At 33.6% G+C, this 23,419-nt stretch overlaps 2 protein-coding genes across 2 annotated transcripts; both read right to left on the reverse strand.

Moving 5' to 3' along the window:
• Window positions 1-26: 26 nt before the first annotated feature.
• On the reverse strand, window positions 27-836 carry LOC137822359 (uncharacterized). Its single transcript, XM_068627242.1, has one exon. It carries the CDS (start codon window positions 834-836, stop codon window positions 27-29), a length of 810 nt encoding a protein of 269 aa, XP_068483343.1.
• A 9,681-nt stretch (window positions 837-10,517) lies between these two features.
• Window positions 10,518-13,094, reverse strand: LOC137822361 (uncharacterized). Its single transcript, XM_068627244.2, has one exon. It carries the CDS (start codon window positions 13,092-13,094, stop codon window positions 10,518-10,520), a length of 2,577 nt encoding a protein of 858 aa, XP_068483345.2.
• Window positions 13,095-23,419: the final 10,325 nt, after the last annotated feature.

Consider the following 23,419-nt stretch of genomic DNA (forward strand, 5'->3'; position numbering starts at 1 on the left):
TGTCTTGATTAGGGAACCCAACCTTTTTAAAAATAAACATTTTCAGTATGCCCATGCTTACCACGAAAAGTGCACAGAGTAGATGAGGATGTCCTAGTGGAATTAGCACTGTTAATACTAGAGATGCTAACAAAAATGTTATTTGCTAATTGTTTTTCTTGTTGGGCAACAAGAGAAAAAATCTTTGATATAGGTGGGATGGGTTCCATGAGTAGAACATGTGATCTAATGTTACTGTACTGATCATTTAACCCTCTCAAAAATTGCATAGCATGATCTTCACATTTTCTTTGACTTATGATAGAATTGACCGAGCAAGAACATTTTACAGAACATGTGCATATGGGGATAAGCGTAAAAGTATCCAACTCGTCCCAAATGATCCTTAATTTTGTAAAATACTCAGTCACAAATAAATCCCCTTGATTTAAAGAAACTACTTCTAGTTGAAGATCATAAGTTCTAGATAGGTCACCCTGAGAGTATCTGGTTTTCAAATCATTCCAGATGTCCAAGGCAATATCCATCAAAATAATGCTTTGTCGAATAGGTAGGGAGACAGAGTGTACTAACCATGAGACTACCATATTATTCCATCTGTTCCAGACTGATAAATTTTGATGATCTTTTTCTGGGCAAGGATGTGTTCCAAGAACGAACTCCACTTTGTTTTTAGCATTTAGTACCGTCAAGATCAAGCGGCTCCAGGAGAGGTAATTGGAAGCGTCCAGCACCGGTGAGACAAGCGGTGCAGCGAGGTTCTCGCTAGGATGAAGGTAGAGGTAATTGTTCGCCGAATCGGCTTGAGACGATGAAGCGATGCATTCTTCCACCATGGCTGGAAAGAAAAACTAAAGAAAGGATTCAAGAAGAAGAAAGAAGAAAAAGAAGATTTCAGAGTGCGCAGCAGAGCTCTTCAATTGAAGAGCTCTGATACCATAACACGATTAACCGGCATGGCGAAGAAGTAACAATCACCCAAGGCACCAATTAACAGAGGATGAAACTCTAAACAAGGTAAAGGAGAGAGAACAAAAAGAAGCAAAAGGGAAGTCTGAATCATAAACTAAATGGCAATGGAAGACAATATTGTTGGATTCATAAGAGTATATATATGTACATGTCAAACAACAAAACATAGATGACAAAAAGAAAAAACAAAAGCCCAATAAGGTGGCCCAAAATAAAATGTACATTGATTTGATCAGAAAGAGTAAGAATAGGAGTGTTAAAAAAAACACTCATTCCAACATTTCTTTATTGATTAAAAAATATTAACAATTATAAAACAAGAAAGAGGTTATTAAATAAGATATATGAGATCCACTAAAATTTGTGGTTTTTAATAAATTTTAATCAATAATAAAAAATTATTTAAATTTTTGTAGAGATTGTGTTATTAGTATTTCCTAAAGCGCATCTTTAGTTAAACAATGTGTTTATCCTATTTGTATATTTTACAATATAATATTTTACATTAAAAAATTACTCAAATACTAAGATAGTTAAAGTAAAAGGTTAATTTAATTCTGTTACTCATATAATTAAACATGTGACAATAATTGGTATGTTATTTCATATTTTCTTGTAGTGAATAAAATTGTTTAATTCTAGGCTAAAGAAATTAGGATCTATAAATCATTCTAAACTCTTATTTTGGTTTAAGAACCCTGACTTTTAGGAGAAAAGACCAAGGTTTGTTGCTATAAGCAAAGTTCCAAGCAAACTTAAGAAGATATGCATTATTTTCATGATGAAGACATTATTTTCATGATGAAGGCATTATTTTCATGATGAAAGTTACTAATCTTCAAACCTCCATTTTCAAGAGGTGAACAAATCGTCGCCCATTTAACGGTAGTTATGCCTTTTTTCATAATATCACCTGTCCAAATAAAATTTTGACACCACTGCTCAACTTGCTTAAGAAGTGAAACGAGTCATTTATACATATTAAAGCTATAAGCTAGAAATCCAGTAATCATCGTATTGACCAATTGAATCTGACTCATCATGCTAAGAGATTTACCTTTCCAAGATGCTAGCTTCAATTTGCCTTTATCGGCCAAAGGTTGAAGAAATCGACACTTTTGAGCACCAACAAAGATAGGCACTCCTAAATAAGTGAAAGGCAAACAACCATGACTATAAGAAAGAATACGTTGAATTTTGGTGACAAATCTTGCAAAATTATCCATGGTGGAAAAACTACTCTTTGAATTATTAACATATTGACCAAAAAAATCACCAAGAAAAATACTCAAATTTCTAAGAGGCTTATTATCCGTCCTACATAAAACAAATATGTCATCAACATATAAGATATGAGAGAGAGTGAGACGACCTTGCAGACTAGCCATATGTAGAATCTTCTGATCATTCACAAGCTTAAAGATACCTCTACTAAAAACTTCCTCTGCAAGACAAAAAAGTAAAGGAGACAAAGGATCACCTTGTCTAACACCTCTACTACAAGAAAAAAAAACTCACCAAACTGCCATTTATTCTGATAGAAAGCATAGTTGAACGGAGAATTGTACTAATCCAACCGACAAATGAGGGGTGAAAACCAAAACGTGTCAAAATTAATAATAAGAACTTCCAACTGAGAGTGTCAAAATTGGTCTACCTTGTACAAACCCATATTGATTAAGAGAAATGATTATAACAGCCACAAGTGCAAGCCTATCCGTCAGTATCTTGGAAATAATATTAAATTTGAAATTAGCAACAACAATTGACATGTAGTCTTTAATGGATTCAACACCTTGAATCTTAGGAATAAGAGATATCATATTACTGTTCATTCCAGGGAGAATCCAATTTTATTTAAAAAACTGTTGAACAACATTGCAAACATCTGTCTCAATAATTTTCCAATAAGAATGATAGAAAACACCACAAAAACCATCAAGATCGGGAGCACTATTACCATTAAGATTATATTTAAAAATTACTTATAATTAATAGATATACATGAAATGTGGATGAGCATCTTGATATCATGATGAGCCAAAATGTTGATAAATTCGTGAGTATCTCTTGTGTAAAGTTGATGATTCACAAAGTGGATGCAAGCTTTTGTCTTTGTACTTGAACTTCGGCTATACCATAAACATGCAATCAAGGAACTTAATTCAATTGCATAAAACGGCAAATTGTAGGGTACTGAAAGCCACTTGTTCTTCGTCCTCAGCATATTTCATAGCCGAATTGTATCACTAAGTTTTCTTCAAGTTACTCTTAATTTATATTTGATTAGGCCGTAGGGATCTTTATTCTTTGTCTATTGCGTTGAATCAACCTATTTTGAGATCTTAGATGAGTGCCAACATTTGCAATATTCTCTACATTATTTAATTTTGTTACCACTTTCATGCTCCTAAGTCAAACTAGTTCACAATTAAATACTCATCCACTTGTAGAAACTTGCATTGCATCCCCTTTGAATGGGAGAATCTACTATGAACTCAGACAAAGTTGGTTTTGGATTTTCAAGGAGTTGAAAAACTGTAACTCCATTGGAAATTATGCTTCGCTCATTTTTTAACTAAACTCGTTGAAAAGTTCAAGAGGTGTTTGGGTTTTATGAAACATGACATGGAAGTGAAGTTTGAATGAGACATGCCATCTAATCTAATGTATAATCTATAAGAATAAACAATTTAAAAGAATGTACGAACAATGAAAATTTTTCACAAGGGTCTAATTTGAAATCCCCTTTAAATAATGACGAGAAATACAAGATTAGACCTTATGTTATAAATATATAAATATTTACCCTAAATATTGTTATTAGGGGTAAGCATATTTCATCAAATCTATTAATCCACTAAATCCAAAATAACCCAAATACATTTTTACTATTTAAGTTAAATTAAGTTGAGTTTTTTTTTTATATATTTACAATTATAATTGAAATTATACTTGGATTGAGAACGAGTTCACGAGTTTCAAATTCACTCAATTATATAACAAAATCTTATTTGTTTAATATAGTTAGTTCTATAAATATTGTTTTATAAATATTATGAGTAAATATTTCACTTTATGCATAACATTACAAGTAAATATTTCATGACGCATACTCTCTTGAAATCACATTCACTAGGTTGAAAAACATATTTATTGTTCTTACAACAAGGACCAAGAACACTTGAAATGGGTTAATCAAGACTAATCCTTCAATCTTGGGCTGAATACTATCTTGGGCCGGGTACTTCTCTCCTTGATGGTGCTTTCGGCTTCTCCTCTCGGCTGGTGCTCTCGGCTTCTCTTCTCGGCTTCTCCTCTCGGCTGGTGCTCTCGGCTTCTCCTCACAACAGGTGGGGGGTACCTGCAAGTCGCTCCGATGCCAAAGTCAGAAAAGGTTTAATGTTCATCAGATAAAATCACTCTTACCTTTTTCTTGTGCTGACCTTCTATTTATAGGGTTTCGTTGATGGGCCTTCAACAGTACTTTTGGACTTTCTTCTCACACCTTTTTATTACTTTTACACCCCCTTGTGCAAGTTCCTTATTTAAATTGGGCTTTATTATGATTTTTATTATCTTTTTAGGTTTCGGTTTAAACCTCTCGGTTTCAACCTTTTTCCCTTGTTTACTCAATGTTGTTCTCGGCCTAAACCTCTCGGTTTTAGCCTACCAGTACACTAGCCCCCGAGACAAAAATATTTTTATTTCAAGTTTTAAAGAAATATTTGTGTCTTAATATAATATAATAATTTTTGACGTTTGATTTGATTTGATATGGAACGCTTTGATTTCTGCGCTTTATTTTGCTCAGTTTTCATGACTTGACAGGAACTTGCTATTTTGACCGTTAGATGACATATGTTTGAATGGTGCCACATTGTTTATATCGTTTGAAATTCTAGGGTTTTGCCTGGGCTATAAATAGGTTTGCCATTGGGTTTTTTATGATTGTGTGAGCTTTGCTGCTGTTTAGAAGGAAGCATATTGTCAATCTTCGTTCAATTCTTGCGGAGGTAATGTCTCTTTCAAGTTCTTCTGCTACTGATGAATTTTCAAGCGCGGGTGGTGAATCAACTGGCCGAGTGGTTCGAGAAGAAGTTCCTCCTGAGTCAAAATCTTCTTCTGCTACTCCATCTTGTATGAATGATTCAAGTGGAGCTCCTGCTGTTGATGTTCCACAAGAATTTGGATTTGTCGTACCCCAGAAAAACCTTCGTCCTGGTTATCAATGGGTCAATCCTAAAGTCCGAGAGTATTTCTCGAAGTATCGTTCTGCTAACGAACTTCGGAGTTTTCTTTCCCGTTCTCAAATTTATTATTCTGATATTGAAAATGATATCATTTCATTTCGGCGTGTTGGTGATGTTGATAATGTGTGTCATGGCCGAGAAGGTGATAGCTATGAATTTTTTTATTTTTATGCTTGCTTTTTCAGAGATCTTCATATTCGATTGCCTTTGAACAATTTTCAAATGGGCGTTCTTAATTTTCTTAATGTTGCTCCTACTCAGCTTCATCCTAATGGTTGGGCTGCGATGCAAGCATTCAGTATTTTGTGTAAATTATTGTCACTTTCTCCTAGTCCTTCTGCATTTCTATACTATTATAGTTCTCGGCCTGGTAAACGGCCAGGGTGGCTATCCCTTATTAGCAAGTCCAATGTGTGTTTTCTTAAGCCTTTTACGTCGTCGTATAAGGATTTTAAAGGAAGTTTTTTCAAAATTCTAATAGAGCCACTAGGAAGAGAATATTTCTTTAATGGAAATTCTCCAAAATTTCCTCTGTATTGGACGAAAGATCCTGTGAAGTTTAACTCAATATCCTTTCATTCGATGGGTGTGGCCGATTGTCATGTTATTGAAGTTTTTAGTCGTTTCTCGTATCAAGTTCCCACTCGTGCTTTGCTTCAGTTGTATACTTCATCACATCCTCGAGAAGATCTTACTGGTACGTGGTTATTCCATATTTTCTTGCTTTTTAGGATAAGTTTTTTAACTTTGCTAAATTTTTTATTGATTTTCAGCTCTGATGGCAAGTACTAATCCGAAAGCTCGATCTTACTTTTCGAAATTGCTTAACAAAGTGGGTGATGTTACTCCCCGACGCGAGAATGTGGTAAATCCTGTTGTGGAAGTAGAAAACGTGGAGCCAGTTGCTAATGTTGACGTGGTGGAACCGACAAGTAATGTTGATGTTGCTGGTCCTTCGAAGAAATCAAAGAAACGGGATAGGAGCAGCAAGAAGTCACATTCATCTTCTCGGCGCCATCGCCATAGTGTAAATGTTTCATGTGAACCTCTTCCCGAAACGATTTTTAGTGCTACGAATAAATATGCAAAATTCGTTCAAACATCTTTTAGTGAATCAACTTACAATATGCTAAAAAATATGGATGCTGCTTCATTAGCGGATTCTGTTATTGAATTATCAAGAAGAAATCTTTTGATTGGAAAAATGATGAAAGAGAAGAATGGAAACTGCGTGTCGTTGTCCAAATTTGAGAAGCTGAAGAATGATCTTGCTGAGTATAAGGATAGAATGAACTCTTTATCATTACAGTTAGAGAAGGTGGTAAAACAGAAAGAACAACAAGAAACCGAAAATGAAGGTCTTGGAAAAGAAATTTCTGATTTGAAGAATGAAAACCTGAAATGTATTACGGAGAATGCTCAATTGTGCAAGGAGAATCAACTTTTGACCGAGAAGGTATCGGCGCTATCTTCTGCTAATGAATCTGACAAGAACACCATCAAACTTATGGATGAGGAGATTAATCAGCTAAAGACCAATGTTTTTGAAGCCGAAAGTTTTATATTTGAACAACACAAACTTGGCTTTGAGAAGGCTCTTCAACAAGCAAAATACTTTTATAAAATTCCTATTAATGAAGGTAATTTTGATGTTAAGAAGGACTTTTATAATGGTGAGCTAGTTCCTGCTAATGAGATTCCAGATAATGATGCTGAAGATATTAATATTGAAAATTAGGTATAGGGTTTTAAGGTTTAGTTTGTCGGATACTTCTCGGTTACTTGTGGAGAAGTATAATTGTTTTGGAATGCTAAGCTTTGTTGGATATTTGCATTCGTGATGTAATTCCTTTTTTTTTTTTTTTTTTTTTTTGGAACTTTTGTTAATATAAATGTTTAAGCTTTTGTGGTTATCATCGTAATTTTATCCTGTTATGTTATGATAATTCTGTTATAATTGTTGAGGCTTGCTAATTTTCAGTTCTTTTGTTGAAAGCGTTAGAAATGTTAGAATTATTTGAGTTTCCCTCTCGGTTTCTATTATTAGTTTAAAGACGACATTTTGTTGGAGCATGAAGATATTAACTGTTGACTTGGACCTTTCGGTTGATTCGTAATTGATATATTATTGACTGGAATATGCAACTGTCGGTTTAGTAATGTAAATTGTACGAGTAACTTTCGGTTTTTGGAATTGTGTTTTAGCTCTGATCTTTCGGTAGATAAAATGTTTAAGATTGACAAATTTTAAAGGAAGATTCTGATAGCAGGGATTTTCAAAAAACGAAAGCTAATTCTGATCTTTCGGTTTTCGTGTGTTTTGAAGATTTTCAAGAATGAGCATTATTTGTTTGTTCGGGAGGGATTTCACCTGAAATGAAAGCATCCAAGCCCGAAAAAGCTATGTAAATCGATTCTCGGGTGGGATTTCACCTGGAATGAAAGCATCCAAACCCAAAAAAAAAAACTGTAAATCTATTCTCGGGTGGGATTTCACCTGAAGTGAAAGCATCCAAGGTCGAGAGATGAAGTGTATATGTACATAATGGAAGATAACAAAACGGATTGTTTCTTGAGAATTCCTCTTCATTATATGATAAGTAATTTACATCTATTCTAACTGAAATAAAATTTTAGATGACTTGCATTCCAGGTTCTCGGTATCATTTTTTCTTCCAAAGTTTCTAACCTATAAGCTCCATTTTGTAAGTTTTCTAGCACTCTAAAAGGTCCTTCCCAATTGGATGCCAATTTTCCATGTCGTGGATCCTTTCTAGCATCAGTTCGCATTCTCCACACCAGATCCCCTTCTTTAAAAGCCCTAAATCTGACTTTTGCATTAAATCTCTTCATTGCTCTTCGTTTGACTGCCGTCTCTTTTATTTTTGCTTTTTCTCTAAGTTCTTCAATAAGATCAAGATCGGTTCTCAAACACTCATTGTTGATATTCCAGTCTTCCATTTGTCTTCTTAATGTGGGTTCATTAACTTCTACTGGTAACATTGCGTTTGTTCCATAAGTGAGATTGAACGGTGTTTCTCCAGTTGATGTTTGCGGTGTGCAACGATATGCCCATAAAATCTCCAGTAATTTCTCTGCCCATAATCCTTTAGCAGTCCCCAACCTCTTTTTTAATTGTCCAAGAATAACCTTGTTTGCGGCTTCAGCTTGTCCATTCGTTTGTGGATGTTCGACCGAAGTGGTTGTGGGCTTGATTCCCAAATCTGCATAAAATTCCATAAGTTTTTTGTCAATGAATTGTCGGCCATTGTCACTTACAATAGTATGTGGGATTCCGAATCGACATATTATATTTTTCCATATAAACGTTTGGACTTGCTGTGCCGTTATCTTTGTCAATGCTTCTGCTTCTATCCATTTTGTAAAGTAGTCTACAACTACTATCATGAATTTTGTTTGGCCTCGTCCAAGTGGGAATGGGCCGAGTATATCAATTCCCCATTTTGCAAATGGCCATGGAGATATGATTTCTTGCAACTCCTGCGCTGGGATATGATTTAAGCTCCCAAACTCTTGGCATTTTCTACATGTTTTGACATAAACTTCACAGTCATCTCGGATTGTTGGCCAATAATAACCAGCTCTACAAACCTTTGTTGCCATTGTTCGAGCTCCACAATGCAGTCCACAAATTCCTTCATGAAGTTCTTTGACCACATATTCTGCTTGTTCTTTGGTCAAACATTTTAACAAGGGCATAGAGTATCCCCTTTTATATAGCTCATCACCGATTAGAATGAAATTAGCGACTTTTTTTGCTATATTGGTATCCGGCTGAACACCTTGCTCCTGGGTCTTTATGATTTCGATGTATGTGTTTATCCAGTCATCTTTGGCTGTTACAATATTGAAGCATTCGTCGAGACTAACTGTCGGATGACTGAGGGTTTGTTGTATGATGGAATTGTGTTGCACTGGTCTTTGTTGGCTTGCTAACTTAGACAATGAATCTGCTTTCATATTTAATTCTCTTGGAATGTATTTCATCTCGGCCTTGTTAAAACATTGCATAATATTTAAGACTTTATGATAATATTTCATTAACAAAGGGTCTTTTACCTGATACTCCCCGTGCACTTGTCCCACCGACAGCTGTGAATCCGTTTTGCAAAGGACATTTTCCACTCCCATGTCTCTGGCTAATAACAATCCTGCAACAAGAGCTTCATATTCGGCCTGATTGTTGGATGTTTTGAACTCGAATTTGAGCGCCATTTCGACTTGGAAGTTATCGGGTCCTTCAAGTACTATTCCTGCTCCGCTTCCTCTTTTGCTTGACGCGCCATCTACATACAAAGTCCACTGGTCCTGTTGTGCTGATGTTGGCATCTGAATGATAAAATCTGCAAGAGATTGGGCTTTGATTGGTCCTCTTGGTTCGTATTTGATTCCATATTCCGAAAGCTCCATTGACCATGTCACCATTCGACCTGCAAGCTCTGGTTTTTTTAAAATTTTAGATATTGGAAAATCTGTTCTCACTATTACCTGATGATTCTGAAAGTATGGTCGAAGGCGTCTTGCAGCATACACTAATGTTAGGGCAACTCTCTCAACTTTGGGATATCTGGTTTCGGCATTTTGTAGGGTTCTACTCACAAAATATATCGGTTTCTGCTCTGGGTTTTCTTGGATTAAAGCGACTCCTATTGCTTCATTTGAAGTAGCTAAGTAGACTATGATGGGTTGATTGGGTACAGGTTTTACTAAAATTGGAGGTTCAGCCACCATGCTCTTTATTTGAGATAAAGCTTACTCACATTGTTCACTCCACACAAAATTTTCAGATTTTTTCAACAAGTTTATAATCGGTTTAGTTTTCTCAGCCAATATTGGCAGAAATCTTGATAGTGAATTCAACTTCCCTACTAGCCTTTGCACTTCTTTTAGGTTTTTTGGTCTTCCCATCTGCATGATTGCCTCACATTTGTCAGGATTAGCTTCAATTCCTCTGTTTGTCAACATAAATCCCAAAAATTTTCCTCCTCTGACGCAGAAAACGCATTTTTCTGGATTAAGTCGAATATTGTATTTCCTTATTTGAGCAAACACTTCTTCAAGGTCTTCCAGGTGTTTCTGTATCTCATTTGATTTAACAACCATGTCATCAACATACACTTCTAGGTTCTTTCCAATCTGTTCTTTAAACACTTTGTCCATCAATCTTTGGTATGTTGCCCCAGCATTCTTCAAGCCGAAAGGCATGACTTTATAACAATAATTTGCAACATCAGTGGTGAAAGCTGTTTTCGGGATATCAGGTGCATACATCTATATTTGATTATACCCCGAATAAGCATCAAGGAAACTCATCATCTCTTGGCCAGATGCCCCATCAACTAGTCGGTCTATGTTAGGTAATGGATATGTGTCTTTCGGACAAGCTTTGTTCAAATCGGTGTAATCTGTACACATTCTCCATTGTCCACTTGGTTTTTTGACAAGTACCACATTAGACAACCACGTGGTATACTTAGCTTCTCGGATAAAACCAGCTTGTATTAACTTTTGAGTTTCTTCAATTGCTGCTTGTCGTCGTTCTTCTCCTAACTTTCTTCGTTTTTGAGATACTGGCTTTGCTTCCCGGCAAACAGATAATTTGTGACACATTACCTCTGGATCAATTCCAGGGATATCAGACGGCCGCCAGGCAAATAAATCCTTATTACTACGCAACAGTGTGATAAGTTTGCTAAGCAATTCATCAGGCATACTTCCACTTACATAAGTGCATTGTCTGTCGTCTTGGCCTAACAGTACTGCTGTCGTTTCTTCTTTTGGTTCCAGTCTTTCCTCATTCAATCTGGGATCCAAGTCCACCATGGCTACTATTTTTTCAGCCTCTTTATCCACCTTCAAATTCATTTTTAAACCTGCTGCATAACATTCTCGAGCATCTCTTTGATTGACATAAACTGTAGCTATCTCTCCTTTTTCTGTTGGGAATTTCATGGCCAAATGTGGTGTTGATACGATTGCTCCTAACTTATTTAAGGAAGATCGTCCTAGCAACACATTGTATGAGGTGGATGCGTCCACTACCAGATATCGGATTTTAATTTTTCTAACTTTGCTACCTCTTCCAAATGTTGTCACCAAATCAACATATCCCTTTGTGTTAACTCTTTCGCCTGAAAAGCCAATGATTTGCTCTCGAAAAGGAACTATGTCTTCTTCTCTCAAATGTAACCTTTTGAACGTATCCCAGAACAAGATATCGACCGAACTCCCTTGATCAACCAGGGTCTTCATGACAGCATATTCGGCTATTTCAACCGTGATTACCATAGGATCATCATGATCTGGATCAATTTCTTGGAAGTCTTCGTCTGTGAAAAGCATTGGTGGTAAAGTTCTTCTTTTGAAAACATGATTAACAGACCTGATATTTCTCCAATGTTGCTTTCGTGCAGATGAGGATTCCTTCCCAGAAAAACCTCCCGAGATCGTATTTATAAACCCCCTAACCGGTCTTCCCAAACTTCGCTCTCTGCTTCGTCTTACTGATTGAGTATTTTGATAGATTCTATCTCTTCTTTCGTCTGGCCTTCCAACCCTTCTTTCGTCTCTTTTTTCCACTTGTTTTTCTCTCCTTTCCAACCTTTCAACCCTTCTTTCACCCAGCTCTCGCCCCCTCGTATCTCTCTCTGGACTCAACCATACTCTTGGATTTCCCCTTTGAACAAAACGTTTTAACTGTCCGGCATGAATCAACTCTTCTATTTTATCTTTCAACCCAATACATTCTTCTGTATGATGACCATGATTTTTATGATATTCACAATGTTTGGTGCGGTCTGCCCTTTCTGGTGTTCTTGCTTTTCTTGGTGATGGTATTATTTCGGCTGCCATGGCTTCCTGTAAAATTCTTGCTCTGTTCGTATTTAGAGGTGTGTATTGCTGGAACTTTCGAGCTCTGAATTCTTCTCGGGCTCTTCTTGCAACAGGCGGGTGTTCTCTTTCTGTCACCCTCTTCTCGCCTCCATCAACCCTTACTTGGTTTCGAAACTCCCTTAATTCTTCCATTTGCATAAATTTTGATGCCCGTTGCCTTAGTTCATCCAGATTGATCGCAGGTTTCTTGCAAAGACTATCGGCAAATGGTCCCGGTTTTAATGCCGTTATCATATGATGCATGGTGACCTCTGGACTAAGATTTCGGATTCCCAAAGCAACCTTTCCAAAACGTTCCATGAACATTCTTAAAGACTCTCCTTTCTCTTGTCTTATGTTCACTAAGGCGATTGACGTTAAATGATGGGGACGACTAGTTGCAAATTGAGCACCGAACTTTTCTATCAACGTATCAAAACAATCTATACTCCAAGGTGGGAGGCGTGTAAACCAGCTCAATGCTGCCCCTTTCAGAGTTGTAGGAAATACTCTGCACATAACAGCATCATTCCATGTATACAAGCTGATTTGAGTAGTATATATTGCAATATGCTCATCAGGATCCGTACTTCCATCATATTTGTCAATGGTTAAGTTCTTCCAATTGTCAGGCAACGGAGTATCGACTATAACATCATAAAACGGATGTTTTCTGGAAGATGTTCCTGCACAAACCCCAGAGTTTTCAAGCCATCTTCTTCTGGTTTGAGAATTTTCATTATACATCCTCTCGTTCACTTGTATCCCCGGTTGGACAGTTTCGAAAGATGAATTCAAAACCGTTTCCTCTTGTAACTTTCTCCTCATATGTGCGTTTTCGGCTCTTAACATACTCAATTCTTCTTCATTATTCTTTTTTAACATCTCGAATTCTTTTTGTAATTGGACCAACATTGCCATTGGCATGTTAACATTGTCTTCCCGATCTCCACCTTGTTCTCCTCCTTGACTCATCTTGTCTTTAACCCTTCTCAATTGACCCTCGGCCCCACGATGGGCGCCAAAATGTTCTTACAACAAGGACCAAGAACACTTGAAATGGGTTAATCAAGACTAATCCTTCAATCTTGGGCTGAATACTATCTTGGGTCGGGTACTTCTCTCCTTGATGGTGCTTTCGGCTTCTCCTCTCGGCTGGTGCTCTCGGCTTCTCTTCTCGGCTGGTGCTCTCGGCTTCTCCTCTCGGCTGGTGCTCTCGGCTTCTCCTCTCGGCTGGTGCTCTCGGCTTCTCCTCACAACAGGTGGGGGGTACCTGCAAGTCGCTCCGATGCCAAAGTCAGAAAAGGTTTAATGTTCATCAGATAAAATCACTCTTACCTTTTTCTTGTGCTGACCTCCTATTTATAGGGTTTCGTTGATGGGCCTTCAACAGTACTTTTGGACTTTCTTCTCACACCTTTTTATTACTTTTACACCCCCTTGTGCAAGTTCCTTATTTAAATTGGGCTTTATTATGATTTTTATTATCTTTTCAGGTTTCGGTTTAAACCTCTCGGTTTCAACCTTTTTCCCTTGTTTACTCAATGTTGTTCTCGGCCTAAACCTCTCGGTTTTAGCCTACCAGTACATTTATGATTTCTATTTTGAGTAATTTAATAATTATTGTTTATGCTAAATACTTCTATAATAAGAATTAAGAAATATGAAAAAAATATTAATTTAATTTTTTTTGTTAAAAGTTAACAGACTAACAGTATTTTATTTTAATTAGTCTATTCAATTATCCAACTCCTTCCTTAAATCAAGACCATCAATCTGTAAAAAAATATTTTGTAATAAAATAATAAAATATTTTGGATATTTCTTCCTGCACCTCTACATTTTTCTTCCTGCACCCCTACATTCTTCAAAAATATCGAAATTACCCTTTATAAAAAAATCATTCCAGAACATTTTTTCAGGTCTTCTTTTAATTTTCGAATTTATAAATCCAGAATTCATAAAACATGTTATAGAAATATTTCGAAAAGAACAATTTAGACATTTTTTAAAGAGGGCAAAACAGTCTTTTAAAAAGGTGAAGGAGTGCAGGAAGAAATTTGTAGAGCTGCAGGAAGAGTTACCAAATATTTTTTTGTGTGTTTTAGGAAAAAACACAGTATTCCTTACTTTATTTAAAAAGTAAATATAAAAAAGTCGGTCCATAAACAATCGAAAACTATTTTTTACGAATATATGTTTTTAAGAATAAATAATTAAATAAAGTAATAACTATTTTTTTAATAATATAAATAAATTATATTGATATTATAAATGTAATTTATATTACCAATCTATATTAAATTATTAAATCGTCAAAAAATGTTAATTTTCATTTTAATTATTTCTAAAATTATACTAAAGTTAGTATTCAATCACTAATAATAATTGCGTAAAAATATTATAGTATTATATCCGAATTAACCCCTCATTACACCAGCAAACCCATAGGAAACAAAGTAATTCTATTATCTTTCTATTAAGTGGTAAATAGTTTATATAAATTTAGACTATAATCACATTTGTAGACACATCTCACAAATACATTTCATATATTTATTTCGATTTGATATCAAAGTTCCTGAGCTGGGAGACTCTGTTTCTGTAATTTTAATTTTTTTTGCAACATTCATTGTTGTAATTTTTTTTCTAGACAACCTTCATTGCTGCAACTATTTTTTTTCAACGTTGACCACCACTTTGTACCGTTGACCGACATTGCCATTGTTGATTGTTAGTCGCCGACCGCCTTTGGAAATTTTTTTCAACATATTTTTTCTCGGACAGGACCGCCACCAGATTTTTTTTTATCTGCAAATCCCAATCTATTCTCATTGCTGCCAACTCTTACCGATGTTGGATGAAAAGACAACCCCTCTTAGTCTCAATGATCTGTAGGCGTTGCAAAGTAACTATTGTCTTGATGGATGCAACTACCTGCAGTGGGCATAGTTCATTCGTGCTACCCTTAAGGAAGGAAGAAATTGAATCATCTAAAATATGAAGATTAGGACGATGAAGACTCTCTTATCATGACTTGGTTATGGCATTCTATGACACCAAAGAGAAATCAACCGAAATTATATGTTCATCTCCTCAACTAAGGAGATTTGCGAAAACCTTTGTCAGATGTACCCTATGAATAAAAATATTGTAGCATGTTATGAGATAGAAAACAATATATTCAATAACAACCAAAGGATCCTTTGAGTAACAAACTACTATGATATGTTGAATGGTTTATGGATGGAATTAGATTAGTATCAAAATTTGAAAATGAAGTGCACAGATGACTCTATCACACTAGCACAGTTCCTTGAAAGGATATGAATATTTAAATTTCTTTATGGACTGAACTTTGAATTTGATCCAATTCGGATTCAGATTTTGGGTAATAAAATACTCCCTTCTCTCTCAGAAGTTTTTCATATTGTACGAGGGGAAGAAACTCAGATGTCAGTAATGTTGGACGGGGGCAACTCTGTTGATAGTTCAGCTCTGCCTATTGGCACAGGTTCTATAAGAGGTTCATTCCTTTCATTTGGAAAGCCTCCCACAAAGGCTAATTGTGATGATCATTGGTGCAAATATTGTAAGAAGACAGGCCATACGAAGGAAATGTGCTTTAAACTTCATGGAAAGGAGAAGGTCTTGGAACAGATCAGAGGATTCAAAGGTACCGCACAAAGGCATGCTAATCAAGCATCGTCTGACTCTGAAAGTGTGGCATCCCTACCTTTCCCTCAAGTAGCAGAGAAGGTCCCAACTCTCAGCAAAGAAGAGTTGGAACATTTATGATCTTATTGTTGCTAATGGTTTCAATACCCCCATTACCGGTTGTGGAAATATCCACCTTCAACCTTCATTTCCTTTAAAAAATGTGTTTCACGTTCCCAAACTGTCTAATAACCTCTTTTCTATTCATAAGATTACCTAAGATTTAATTGTGCAATGACATTTTTTTCATTCCCATTGCGTTTTCCAAGATCTTTCCACGAGAAGGACGATTGGAATTCCTAAAGAGCAAGACAGATTATATTACTTATAACAGGAAGAAAATAAAAAGTGAGCTAGACTACAGACACACACTTCTAATCCTTAGCAAGACCCTAAATCTTGGTCATCCTCTCAGATATGGATTCAACACAAATGTCTTGGTCATCCCCCATTTAGTACCCTAAAGTCCTTATTTCCCGATTTATTTACAAAATTATTGGTTGAGTCTTTTCATTGTGATGTTTGTTAGTTTGCTAAACACCATATAACAACTTTTCTTCTGAATAGTAATAGAAGTTCTAAACCTTTTTATCTTATTCATTCAAATATATGGGGACCTTCAACTATTCGTAATATCTTGGGTGCAAAATGGTTTCTTTCATTTATTTATGATTGTGCTTGGGTTACCTGGATATTCCTCGGGAAAGATAAGTCAAAAGTTTTTCATTAGTTTCTAATTTTTTACAGAAAGGTTCAAACACAATTTGAAAGACCAATTAAGATATTGCGCTCTGATAATGGATGAGAGTATGTGAACCAAAACCTTTTCAAGTTCCTTAAGGAGAATGAAGTTGTTCATGAATTAACTTGTGTGGATACTCCTAAAAAAAATAGGGTTGTGTAAAGGAAAAATCATTATCTTCTTGAGGTTACTAGAGTTTTACTCTTCCAAACTTCTATTCCTAGATCTTACAAGGGGAAGCATTACTGACTGTCACTTATTTGATCAATAGATTACCCTCTCATGTTCTAGAGGGTATTAGCCATGTTTAGCTTATAACCATATTCTATCATTATATTCCCATTATGACTAGTCTTCAGAGTCGTCTCTTTGGTTATCCTGTTTTTGTCCATGTTCATAGTCTTTATCGTGGTAAGTTAGACCCTCGAGCCATCAAATGTGTCTTTATCAGTTATGCCTCCAACAAAAGAGGTAGAAATGTTATTACCCTCAAAGTCGTAAATCTATGTTTCCAAAGATGTCACCTTTCATGAAATAGACTCCTTCTTTCCTAGTTCTCAACTTTAAGGGGAGAGTATTCAAGAAGTTGAGGCCTTTGAGTTGTCACCTTTTCCTTTGTTGCAGGATTTCACTCTTAGGGAGAATGACAAAGACCATGTGCCAACATCATTACCAGACAAGAATAACGAGGACAAATATTTTGGGAAACAATATTAGTGAAGGCAACAAGAACCCGTCCTGGTCGAACAAAAACTTCAATTGTCCGAACTGGAGGTAAGAACTCATACTCGTGAGACTCTTGAGGACCCCTTAAATACTTTTTTGAACCTAACCTAGATGATTTACCTATTGTCTTGAGAAAATAATAAAGATCTTGTGCCGAATATCCTATATCCCAATTTGTGTCTACATAAAAACTTTCTATGCAACACCAGATTTTTCTTTCAACTATTGATTCTATCAGAATCCCTACATCAGTACCAGAAACCTTAAAAGATGAGAACTGGGTTCGAGCCTTGAATGAAAAAAATGGGCATTAGAAAGGAATGAGACTTGGGAGATTATAGAGAGACCAAAGGATAAGAACGCAGTGGGTTGTAGGTGGGATATACACAGTTAAGTATCAGTCTGATGGCACACTGGATCAGTATAAGGCAAGGTTGGTTGTAAAAGGGTACATTCAAACCTTTGGGATCAATTATGAAAAGACTTTTGCTTCAGTGGCGAAAATGAATACAGTCAGGATTATTCTCTCCCTTGCTGACTTTGGTTGGGAGATGCATCAATTTGATGTTTGATAAGTGTCTAATTTCAGTAATATTTCATATTAAAATATAGGCACTTATGAGGATTTATTGCTAATTTACATATAAAATAATCCCTAATTTATGAATTTATACCTTTTTACATTTTTTATGATCTTTATTTGAATAAGAGTATTTTATTCCCAAATTTGGTGTTAATTGCAGATTTCTAAGGAAGATTGGAGATTTGGATTAAAGATGAATGATTTGAGCCAAAAAGATAAAGATAGAAGGTCCCAGAATGAAAGAAAAAAAGAAAGAAAGAAAGATTGGGCCTTTTTATGTTTTATCATTTAGCCCATTAGCGCGACACAATAAACAACCTAACTCTAGAAAACTAGGATAAATAGAGGGCTAGAGGCTCAACCTTAGAGGGCCAGATTGAGAGGAAAACACCATAGAGTGAATTGTAACCCAATTGGGAGAATGGAAGGTGATAGAAGTATGCGTGGCTAATTCTACCCTTTGGGATTGGGAGTAATCTGCTCAAACTCTTATGTATTGAGGTGATATTTTATATATTAATATTCAGTTCTTGATTGATTATTGGTATTGTTGTTTTACTTTTAATTCTCCGTGACAAATTGAGAATCTTAAATCTGACCGGGAGGTATTTTTAGGGTTCGGACCTAAACAACAATACTTAACATATTTGAGTGCTAGGAATAGACTTGAAATGTTAATTGCTATTAAACGTCTGAGCTTCCTTCTAAGTTGTTCTTATAAGTATGCGAGGGATCGATAGTTAGGGAACATTCTTAAGGATTTTATATGCGAGGAATCGATATAAATGATTTTTATACGGGCATCAATTTCAATTAAAGAACTTAATATTAACATGCTAATCAAAATACATGAGAGTGAGAGAGATGAAACTTAATCCCAATTTTTCCAATTGAAGCAACTAATTCTTTGTTTGTTTTCTTATTGATCAGTGCCAACATAATCACTTCAAACTCTTTTTTTTTATTGTTCTGTTGTTATATTTAGCGAATATTGTACTCGATAATTCACTGTTCTTTGTGGGATCGATATCCGTCCTTAGGGACAATTATTACTTCTGACAAACGCGGTGCACTTGCCGTAAAAAGTCATCAAGTTTTTGGCGCCGTTGCCGGGGACAGGTTTGATTTGTTGAGTATAATTTCCTAAATATTGTGAATATACTAACTATTTTATTTTTTTTATGTGAATAATTTTTTTTTAGTTTTTATTTTTTTTTAATTTGAATATTTTTGTAAATATTTTGTTTTTCTTTTTAGATGTGAATAATTTTGTTTTTTTGTTTTCTAGATTTTTTTATTATTTTGTAAAGATTTTGTTTTTTTTCTCTAGTTTTGAATACGTACAAAGTTTTTCTTTTAGATGTGAATATGTTTATTTTTATTTTTGTAAAACTGTTTTTTATGTTAATTTTTTTTAAGTTTTTTTTATTTGTTTACTTTATTTATTTTATTTTGATTTTGTTTTGTTATATTTTTTTTTTTTACTTCTTTTGTTTTTATATTGTTTACGTAGTTTTTTTACTGTAATTATTTTATTTTGTTTTGATTTTGTTTTGTTTTTGTTATATTTTATTTTATTCTTTACTTTTTTTTGTTTTTATATTGTTTACGTAGTTTTTTTTTTTACTGTAATTATTTTATTTTATTTTTTATTTATTATATTTTTATTTTATTTTGATTTGGATTTTGTTTTATCATATTTTATTTTTACGTTTAGCTTAAGTTGTTTTAGCTTAAGTTGTTTATTTAGAGTTTACGTAGTTTTTATTTATTTATTATTTATTACTATTAGTTTCTGTTTTATTTTTGTTTATTTTTTTTTATAGTTATTTATTTTATTTTATTTTTATTTTTATTTTTATTTTTAGTTTTATTATTTTCTTTGATTTCATTCTTAGTTTTTATTTTACGCAAGTTTTTTTCTATCTATATATTCTGTTTTAGTTTTCTTAGTTAGTTAGTTATTTTATTTTATTTTATTTTATTTTATTTTATTTTGTATATTTTTAGTTTTTATTTAAGTAAGTTTTTGTTTCTTTTATTTTTTTAATTTTTTTTGTTCTGTTTTTCGTTTACTATTTATTTCTCTTTCGTTTACTATTTATTTCTCTTTCGTTTACCATTTAAACCAAGTGAGTGTGTGAACCTGAAACAGTTTTTGAGAATTTTACTGATGAATTGACAGTTGTCTCAAAAACTGTTTCAGATTCACACACTCATTTGGTTTAAATGGTCTCATTCCTTTTTGTCTTGTCATTATCTGTCATAATCAATCATTCTGTTAACTTTTCATGTATCATATTTTAACTACATTTGAATAGGGATTCAATCATATTTTCTTTTCTAACCTGTGTCTAATTCATCTCACTATTTAATATTTAAACACAAATTCTTTTTTCCACAATTCAAAATTAATATTCTAGTTCTTTTTTATTTGAAAAAAAAAATAAACTAGAAAACAAACAAATTAAAACTGAAATTTAGTCAAGAAAGATAATTCAAGACTTAAAATTACCAAACTAATAAGAAATTTATTCAAAATAAGCAATATAAACAAACTAAACAAATAAGTAAATAAACAGAAAACAAAATAACCGAAAAATAAAATAGATAAAATAAGACAAAATTCAAATAACTAAAAAGAAAAGAGAATTAGAAAGATAAAACCATATTTTTGCTCAATCCTCTCTTCTTAAGAAGTCATCCAGCTTTTTGTTAAAATCTTTATCTACAGTCTTTGCTTCATTTGCTGGATCTGCCCCCTAAATAATAAAACCTGTCCCCAGGTCAAAATACATAACATAGGTTGGGTTTCCCTTGAAATTCTCCATGGTTTACCAGTTGGGCTTATTTGATAGGAGTGATTGGCTAGACAGAATTTCCTAGCGACTTCATTATTAAAACCATATGTTTTCTCTCAACTGGTGATAGGTACCGTCATCATCATCTCTCAGTCTTTTCTAACTTCTCTCCTTGCTTCTTTTTTCTTTATTTTTAACTTCTATTCTTCCGGGTTGTCTTCTCACTTGCTCAATCTATAAAAACTTGTTTTCTTAATATCATAAGACAATTCAAGCAAAGATTAGTATAACAAGTAAATAGTTTTTTTTTGTTTTTTTTATTTTTTTTAAAAAATGACATAAAGAAAAAAAAATTAAAATAATAAAAGAAAGAGAAATAAATAGTAAACGAAAAACAGAACAAAAAAAATTAAAAAAATAAAAGAAACAAAAACTTACTTCAATAAAAACTAAAAATATACAAAATAAAATAAAATAAAATAAAATAAAATAACTAACTAACTAAGAAAACTAAAACAGAATATATAGATAGAAAAAAACTTGCGTAAAATAAAAACTAAGAATGAAATCAAAGAAAATAATAAAACTAAAAATAAAAATAAAAATAAAAATAAAATAAAATAAATAACTATAAAAAAAAATGAAACAAAAATAAAACAGAAACTAATAGTAATAAATAATAAATAAATAAAAACTACGTAAACTCTAAATAAACAACTTAAGCTAAACGTAAAAATAAAATATGATAAAACAAAATCCAAATCAAAATAAAATAAAAATATAATAAATACAAAAATAAAATAAAATAATTACAGTAAAAAAAAACTACGTAAACAATATAAAAACAAAAAAAAGTAAAGAATAAAATAAAATAAAATATAACAAAACAAAATCAAAACAAAATAAAATAATTACAGTAAAAAAACTACGTAAACAATATAAAAACAAAAGAAGTAAAAAAAAATAAAATATAACAAAACAAAATCAAAATAAAAGAAATAAAGTAAACAAATAAAAAAAACTTAAAAAAAAATTAACATAAAAAACAGTTTTACAAAAATAAAAATAAACATATTCACATCTAAAAGAAAAACTTTGTACTTATTCAAAACTAGAGAAAAAAAACAAAATCTTTACAAAATAATAAAAAAATCTAGAAAACAAAAAAACAAAATTATTCACATCTAAAAAGAAAAACAAAATATTTACAAAAATATTCAAAATAAAAAAAAATAAAAACTAAAAAAAAATTATTCACATAAAAAAAATAAAATAGTTAGTATATTCACAATATTTAGGAAATTATACTCAACAAATCAAACCTGTCCCTGGCAACGGCGCCAAAAACTTGATGACTTTTTACGGCAAGTGCACCGCGTTTGTCAGAAGTAATAATTGTCCCTAAGGACGGATATCGATCCCACAAAGAACAGTGAATTATCGAGTACAATATTCGATAATTCACTGTTCTTTGTGGGATCGATATCCGTCCTTAGGGACAATTATTACTTCTGACAAACGCGGTGCACTTGCCGTAAAAAGTCATCAATGTTAAAAATGTCTTTTTGCATGGAAGCTTGGAGGAAGATGTTGAAGATGGTTGCTGCCCCTTCAAGATTGTGTTTGATGAAGACTTGTATGCTGTGTTTGATGAAGACTTTTATGTACTTTCCATGTATTTGTGCTTTGCTTTAAGAATGTCTTAGTTAGTGCTTAGAGGTTGTCTAAGAGTAGCTTTTTGCTGTGTATCTCACCTCATAACCACTGGCCATGTGTTAAGAACAAGCATGAGTTTTCTAAAACTGTTTTTCACATGTTTTACACAAAAACACGTTTTACTGCATAAAAATAAATCTGTTCTTTTCTAAATAAACAGATTCATTTTCTTCACTGATGCCTTGGCTAAAGTCTTGTAAAAATTTGATTTTGTGCATCAGGTATTTTGACTAAGTCTTCTTCTTTTCAAAACGACTGAGTTTCAAATAGTTAAACTTCTTCTGTTTTCGTTTTGAAAAATAAATCTGTTCATCTGTAAATGAATAGATTCTTTTTTGCCTCTGGTGCCATATCATACTTAAACGTTTTTTCAGTTTTATCTCAGCACCAGAATGGTTGACTAAGTCTCCTCACTTAACAGATTCTCTAACTGCTTTTGAAAATAAATCAGTTTATTTTATTTTCAATCTGTTCATTTTATAACAGCTTTAACTGTTTTTCAAAATTCTGTTATAAGCTGACTCTCTATAAAATGCAAACTTGTTTTCTGAGTTTAACAACGATTCAAACAGTTTATACATTTGCAAAAAACAAGTTTTGACAGCAGAGAGTTAAGTGTTTTCAAGGATTAGCATTTGTTCTTCAAAGATTTCAAAAATCAAAAAGTGCTTGTTCTTGGTTTGGTTCCAAAAGCTTGGTGTGAGGTGCAGCTACTGTTCTAGCAATCTTGCCTACTGGTTTAAGGCTGATCTTTGTTACCTCAATCAGGTGTAGTCGTTTCACTTCTTATTACTTGTAAAAGTTTGGTTGAATCCTCTTCTTGATAGGTGTTCTTGGAGAGTGGATGTGTGTGTATGAGTGCTGAAATAGGTTTTTTCAGCAAGAGTACCTAAGTTCTTGTAGGTTTCAAGAACAGTGGGAAGTGTACTTGATTGTACTGTGTGTTAGTGAATTCCACCTGTTGTTGGTGAAGACTGGATGTAGCTCAGGTTGAGTGAACCAGTATAATTGTTTG

This window comes from Phaseolus vulgaris, chromosome 9 (assembly GCF_051622355.1).
Source record: "Phaseolus vulgaris cultivar YP4 chromosome 9, ASM5162235v1, whole genome shotgun sequence".
Lineage (NCBI taxonomy): Eukaryota > Viridiplantae > Streptophyta > Magnoliopsida > Fabales > Fabaceae > Phaseolus > Phaseolus vulgaris.

Excerpts from the sequence above, each read along its gene's own strand:
- LOC137822359 (XM_068627242.1), bottom strand. The coding sequence starts at position 836 with ATGGTGGAAGAATGCATCGCTTCATCGTCTCAAGCCGATTCGGCGAAC.
- LOC137822361 (XM_068627244.2), bottom strand. The coding sequence starts at position 13,094 with ATGAGTCAAGGAGGAGAACAAGGTGGAGATCGGGAAGACAATGTTAAC.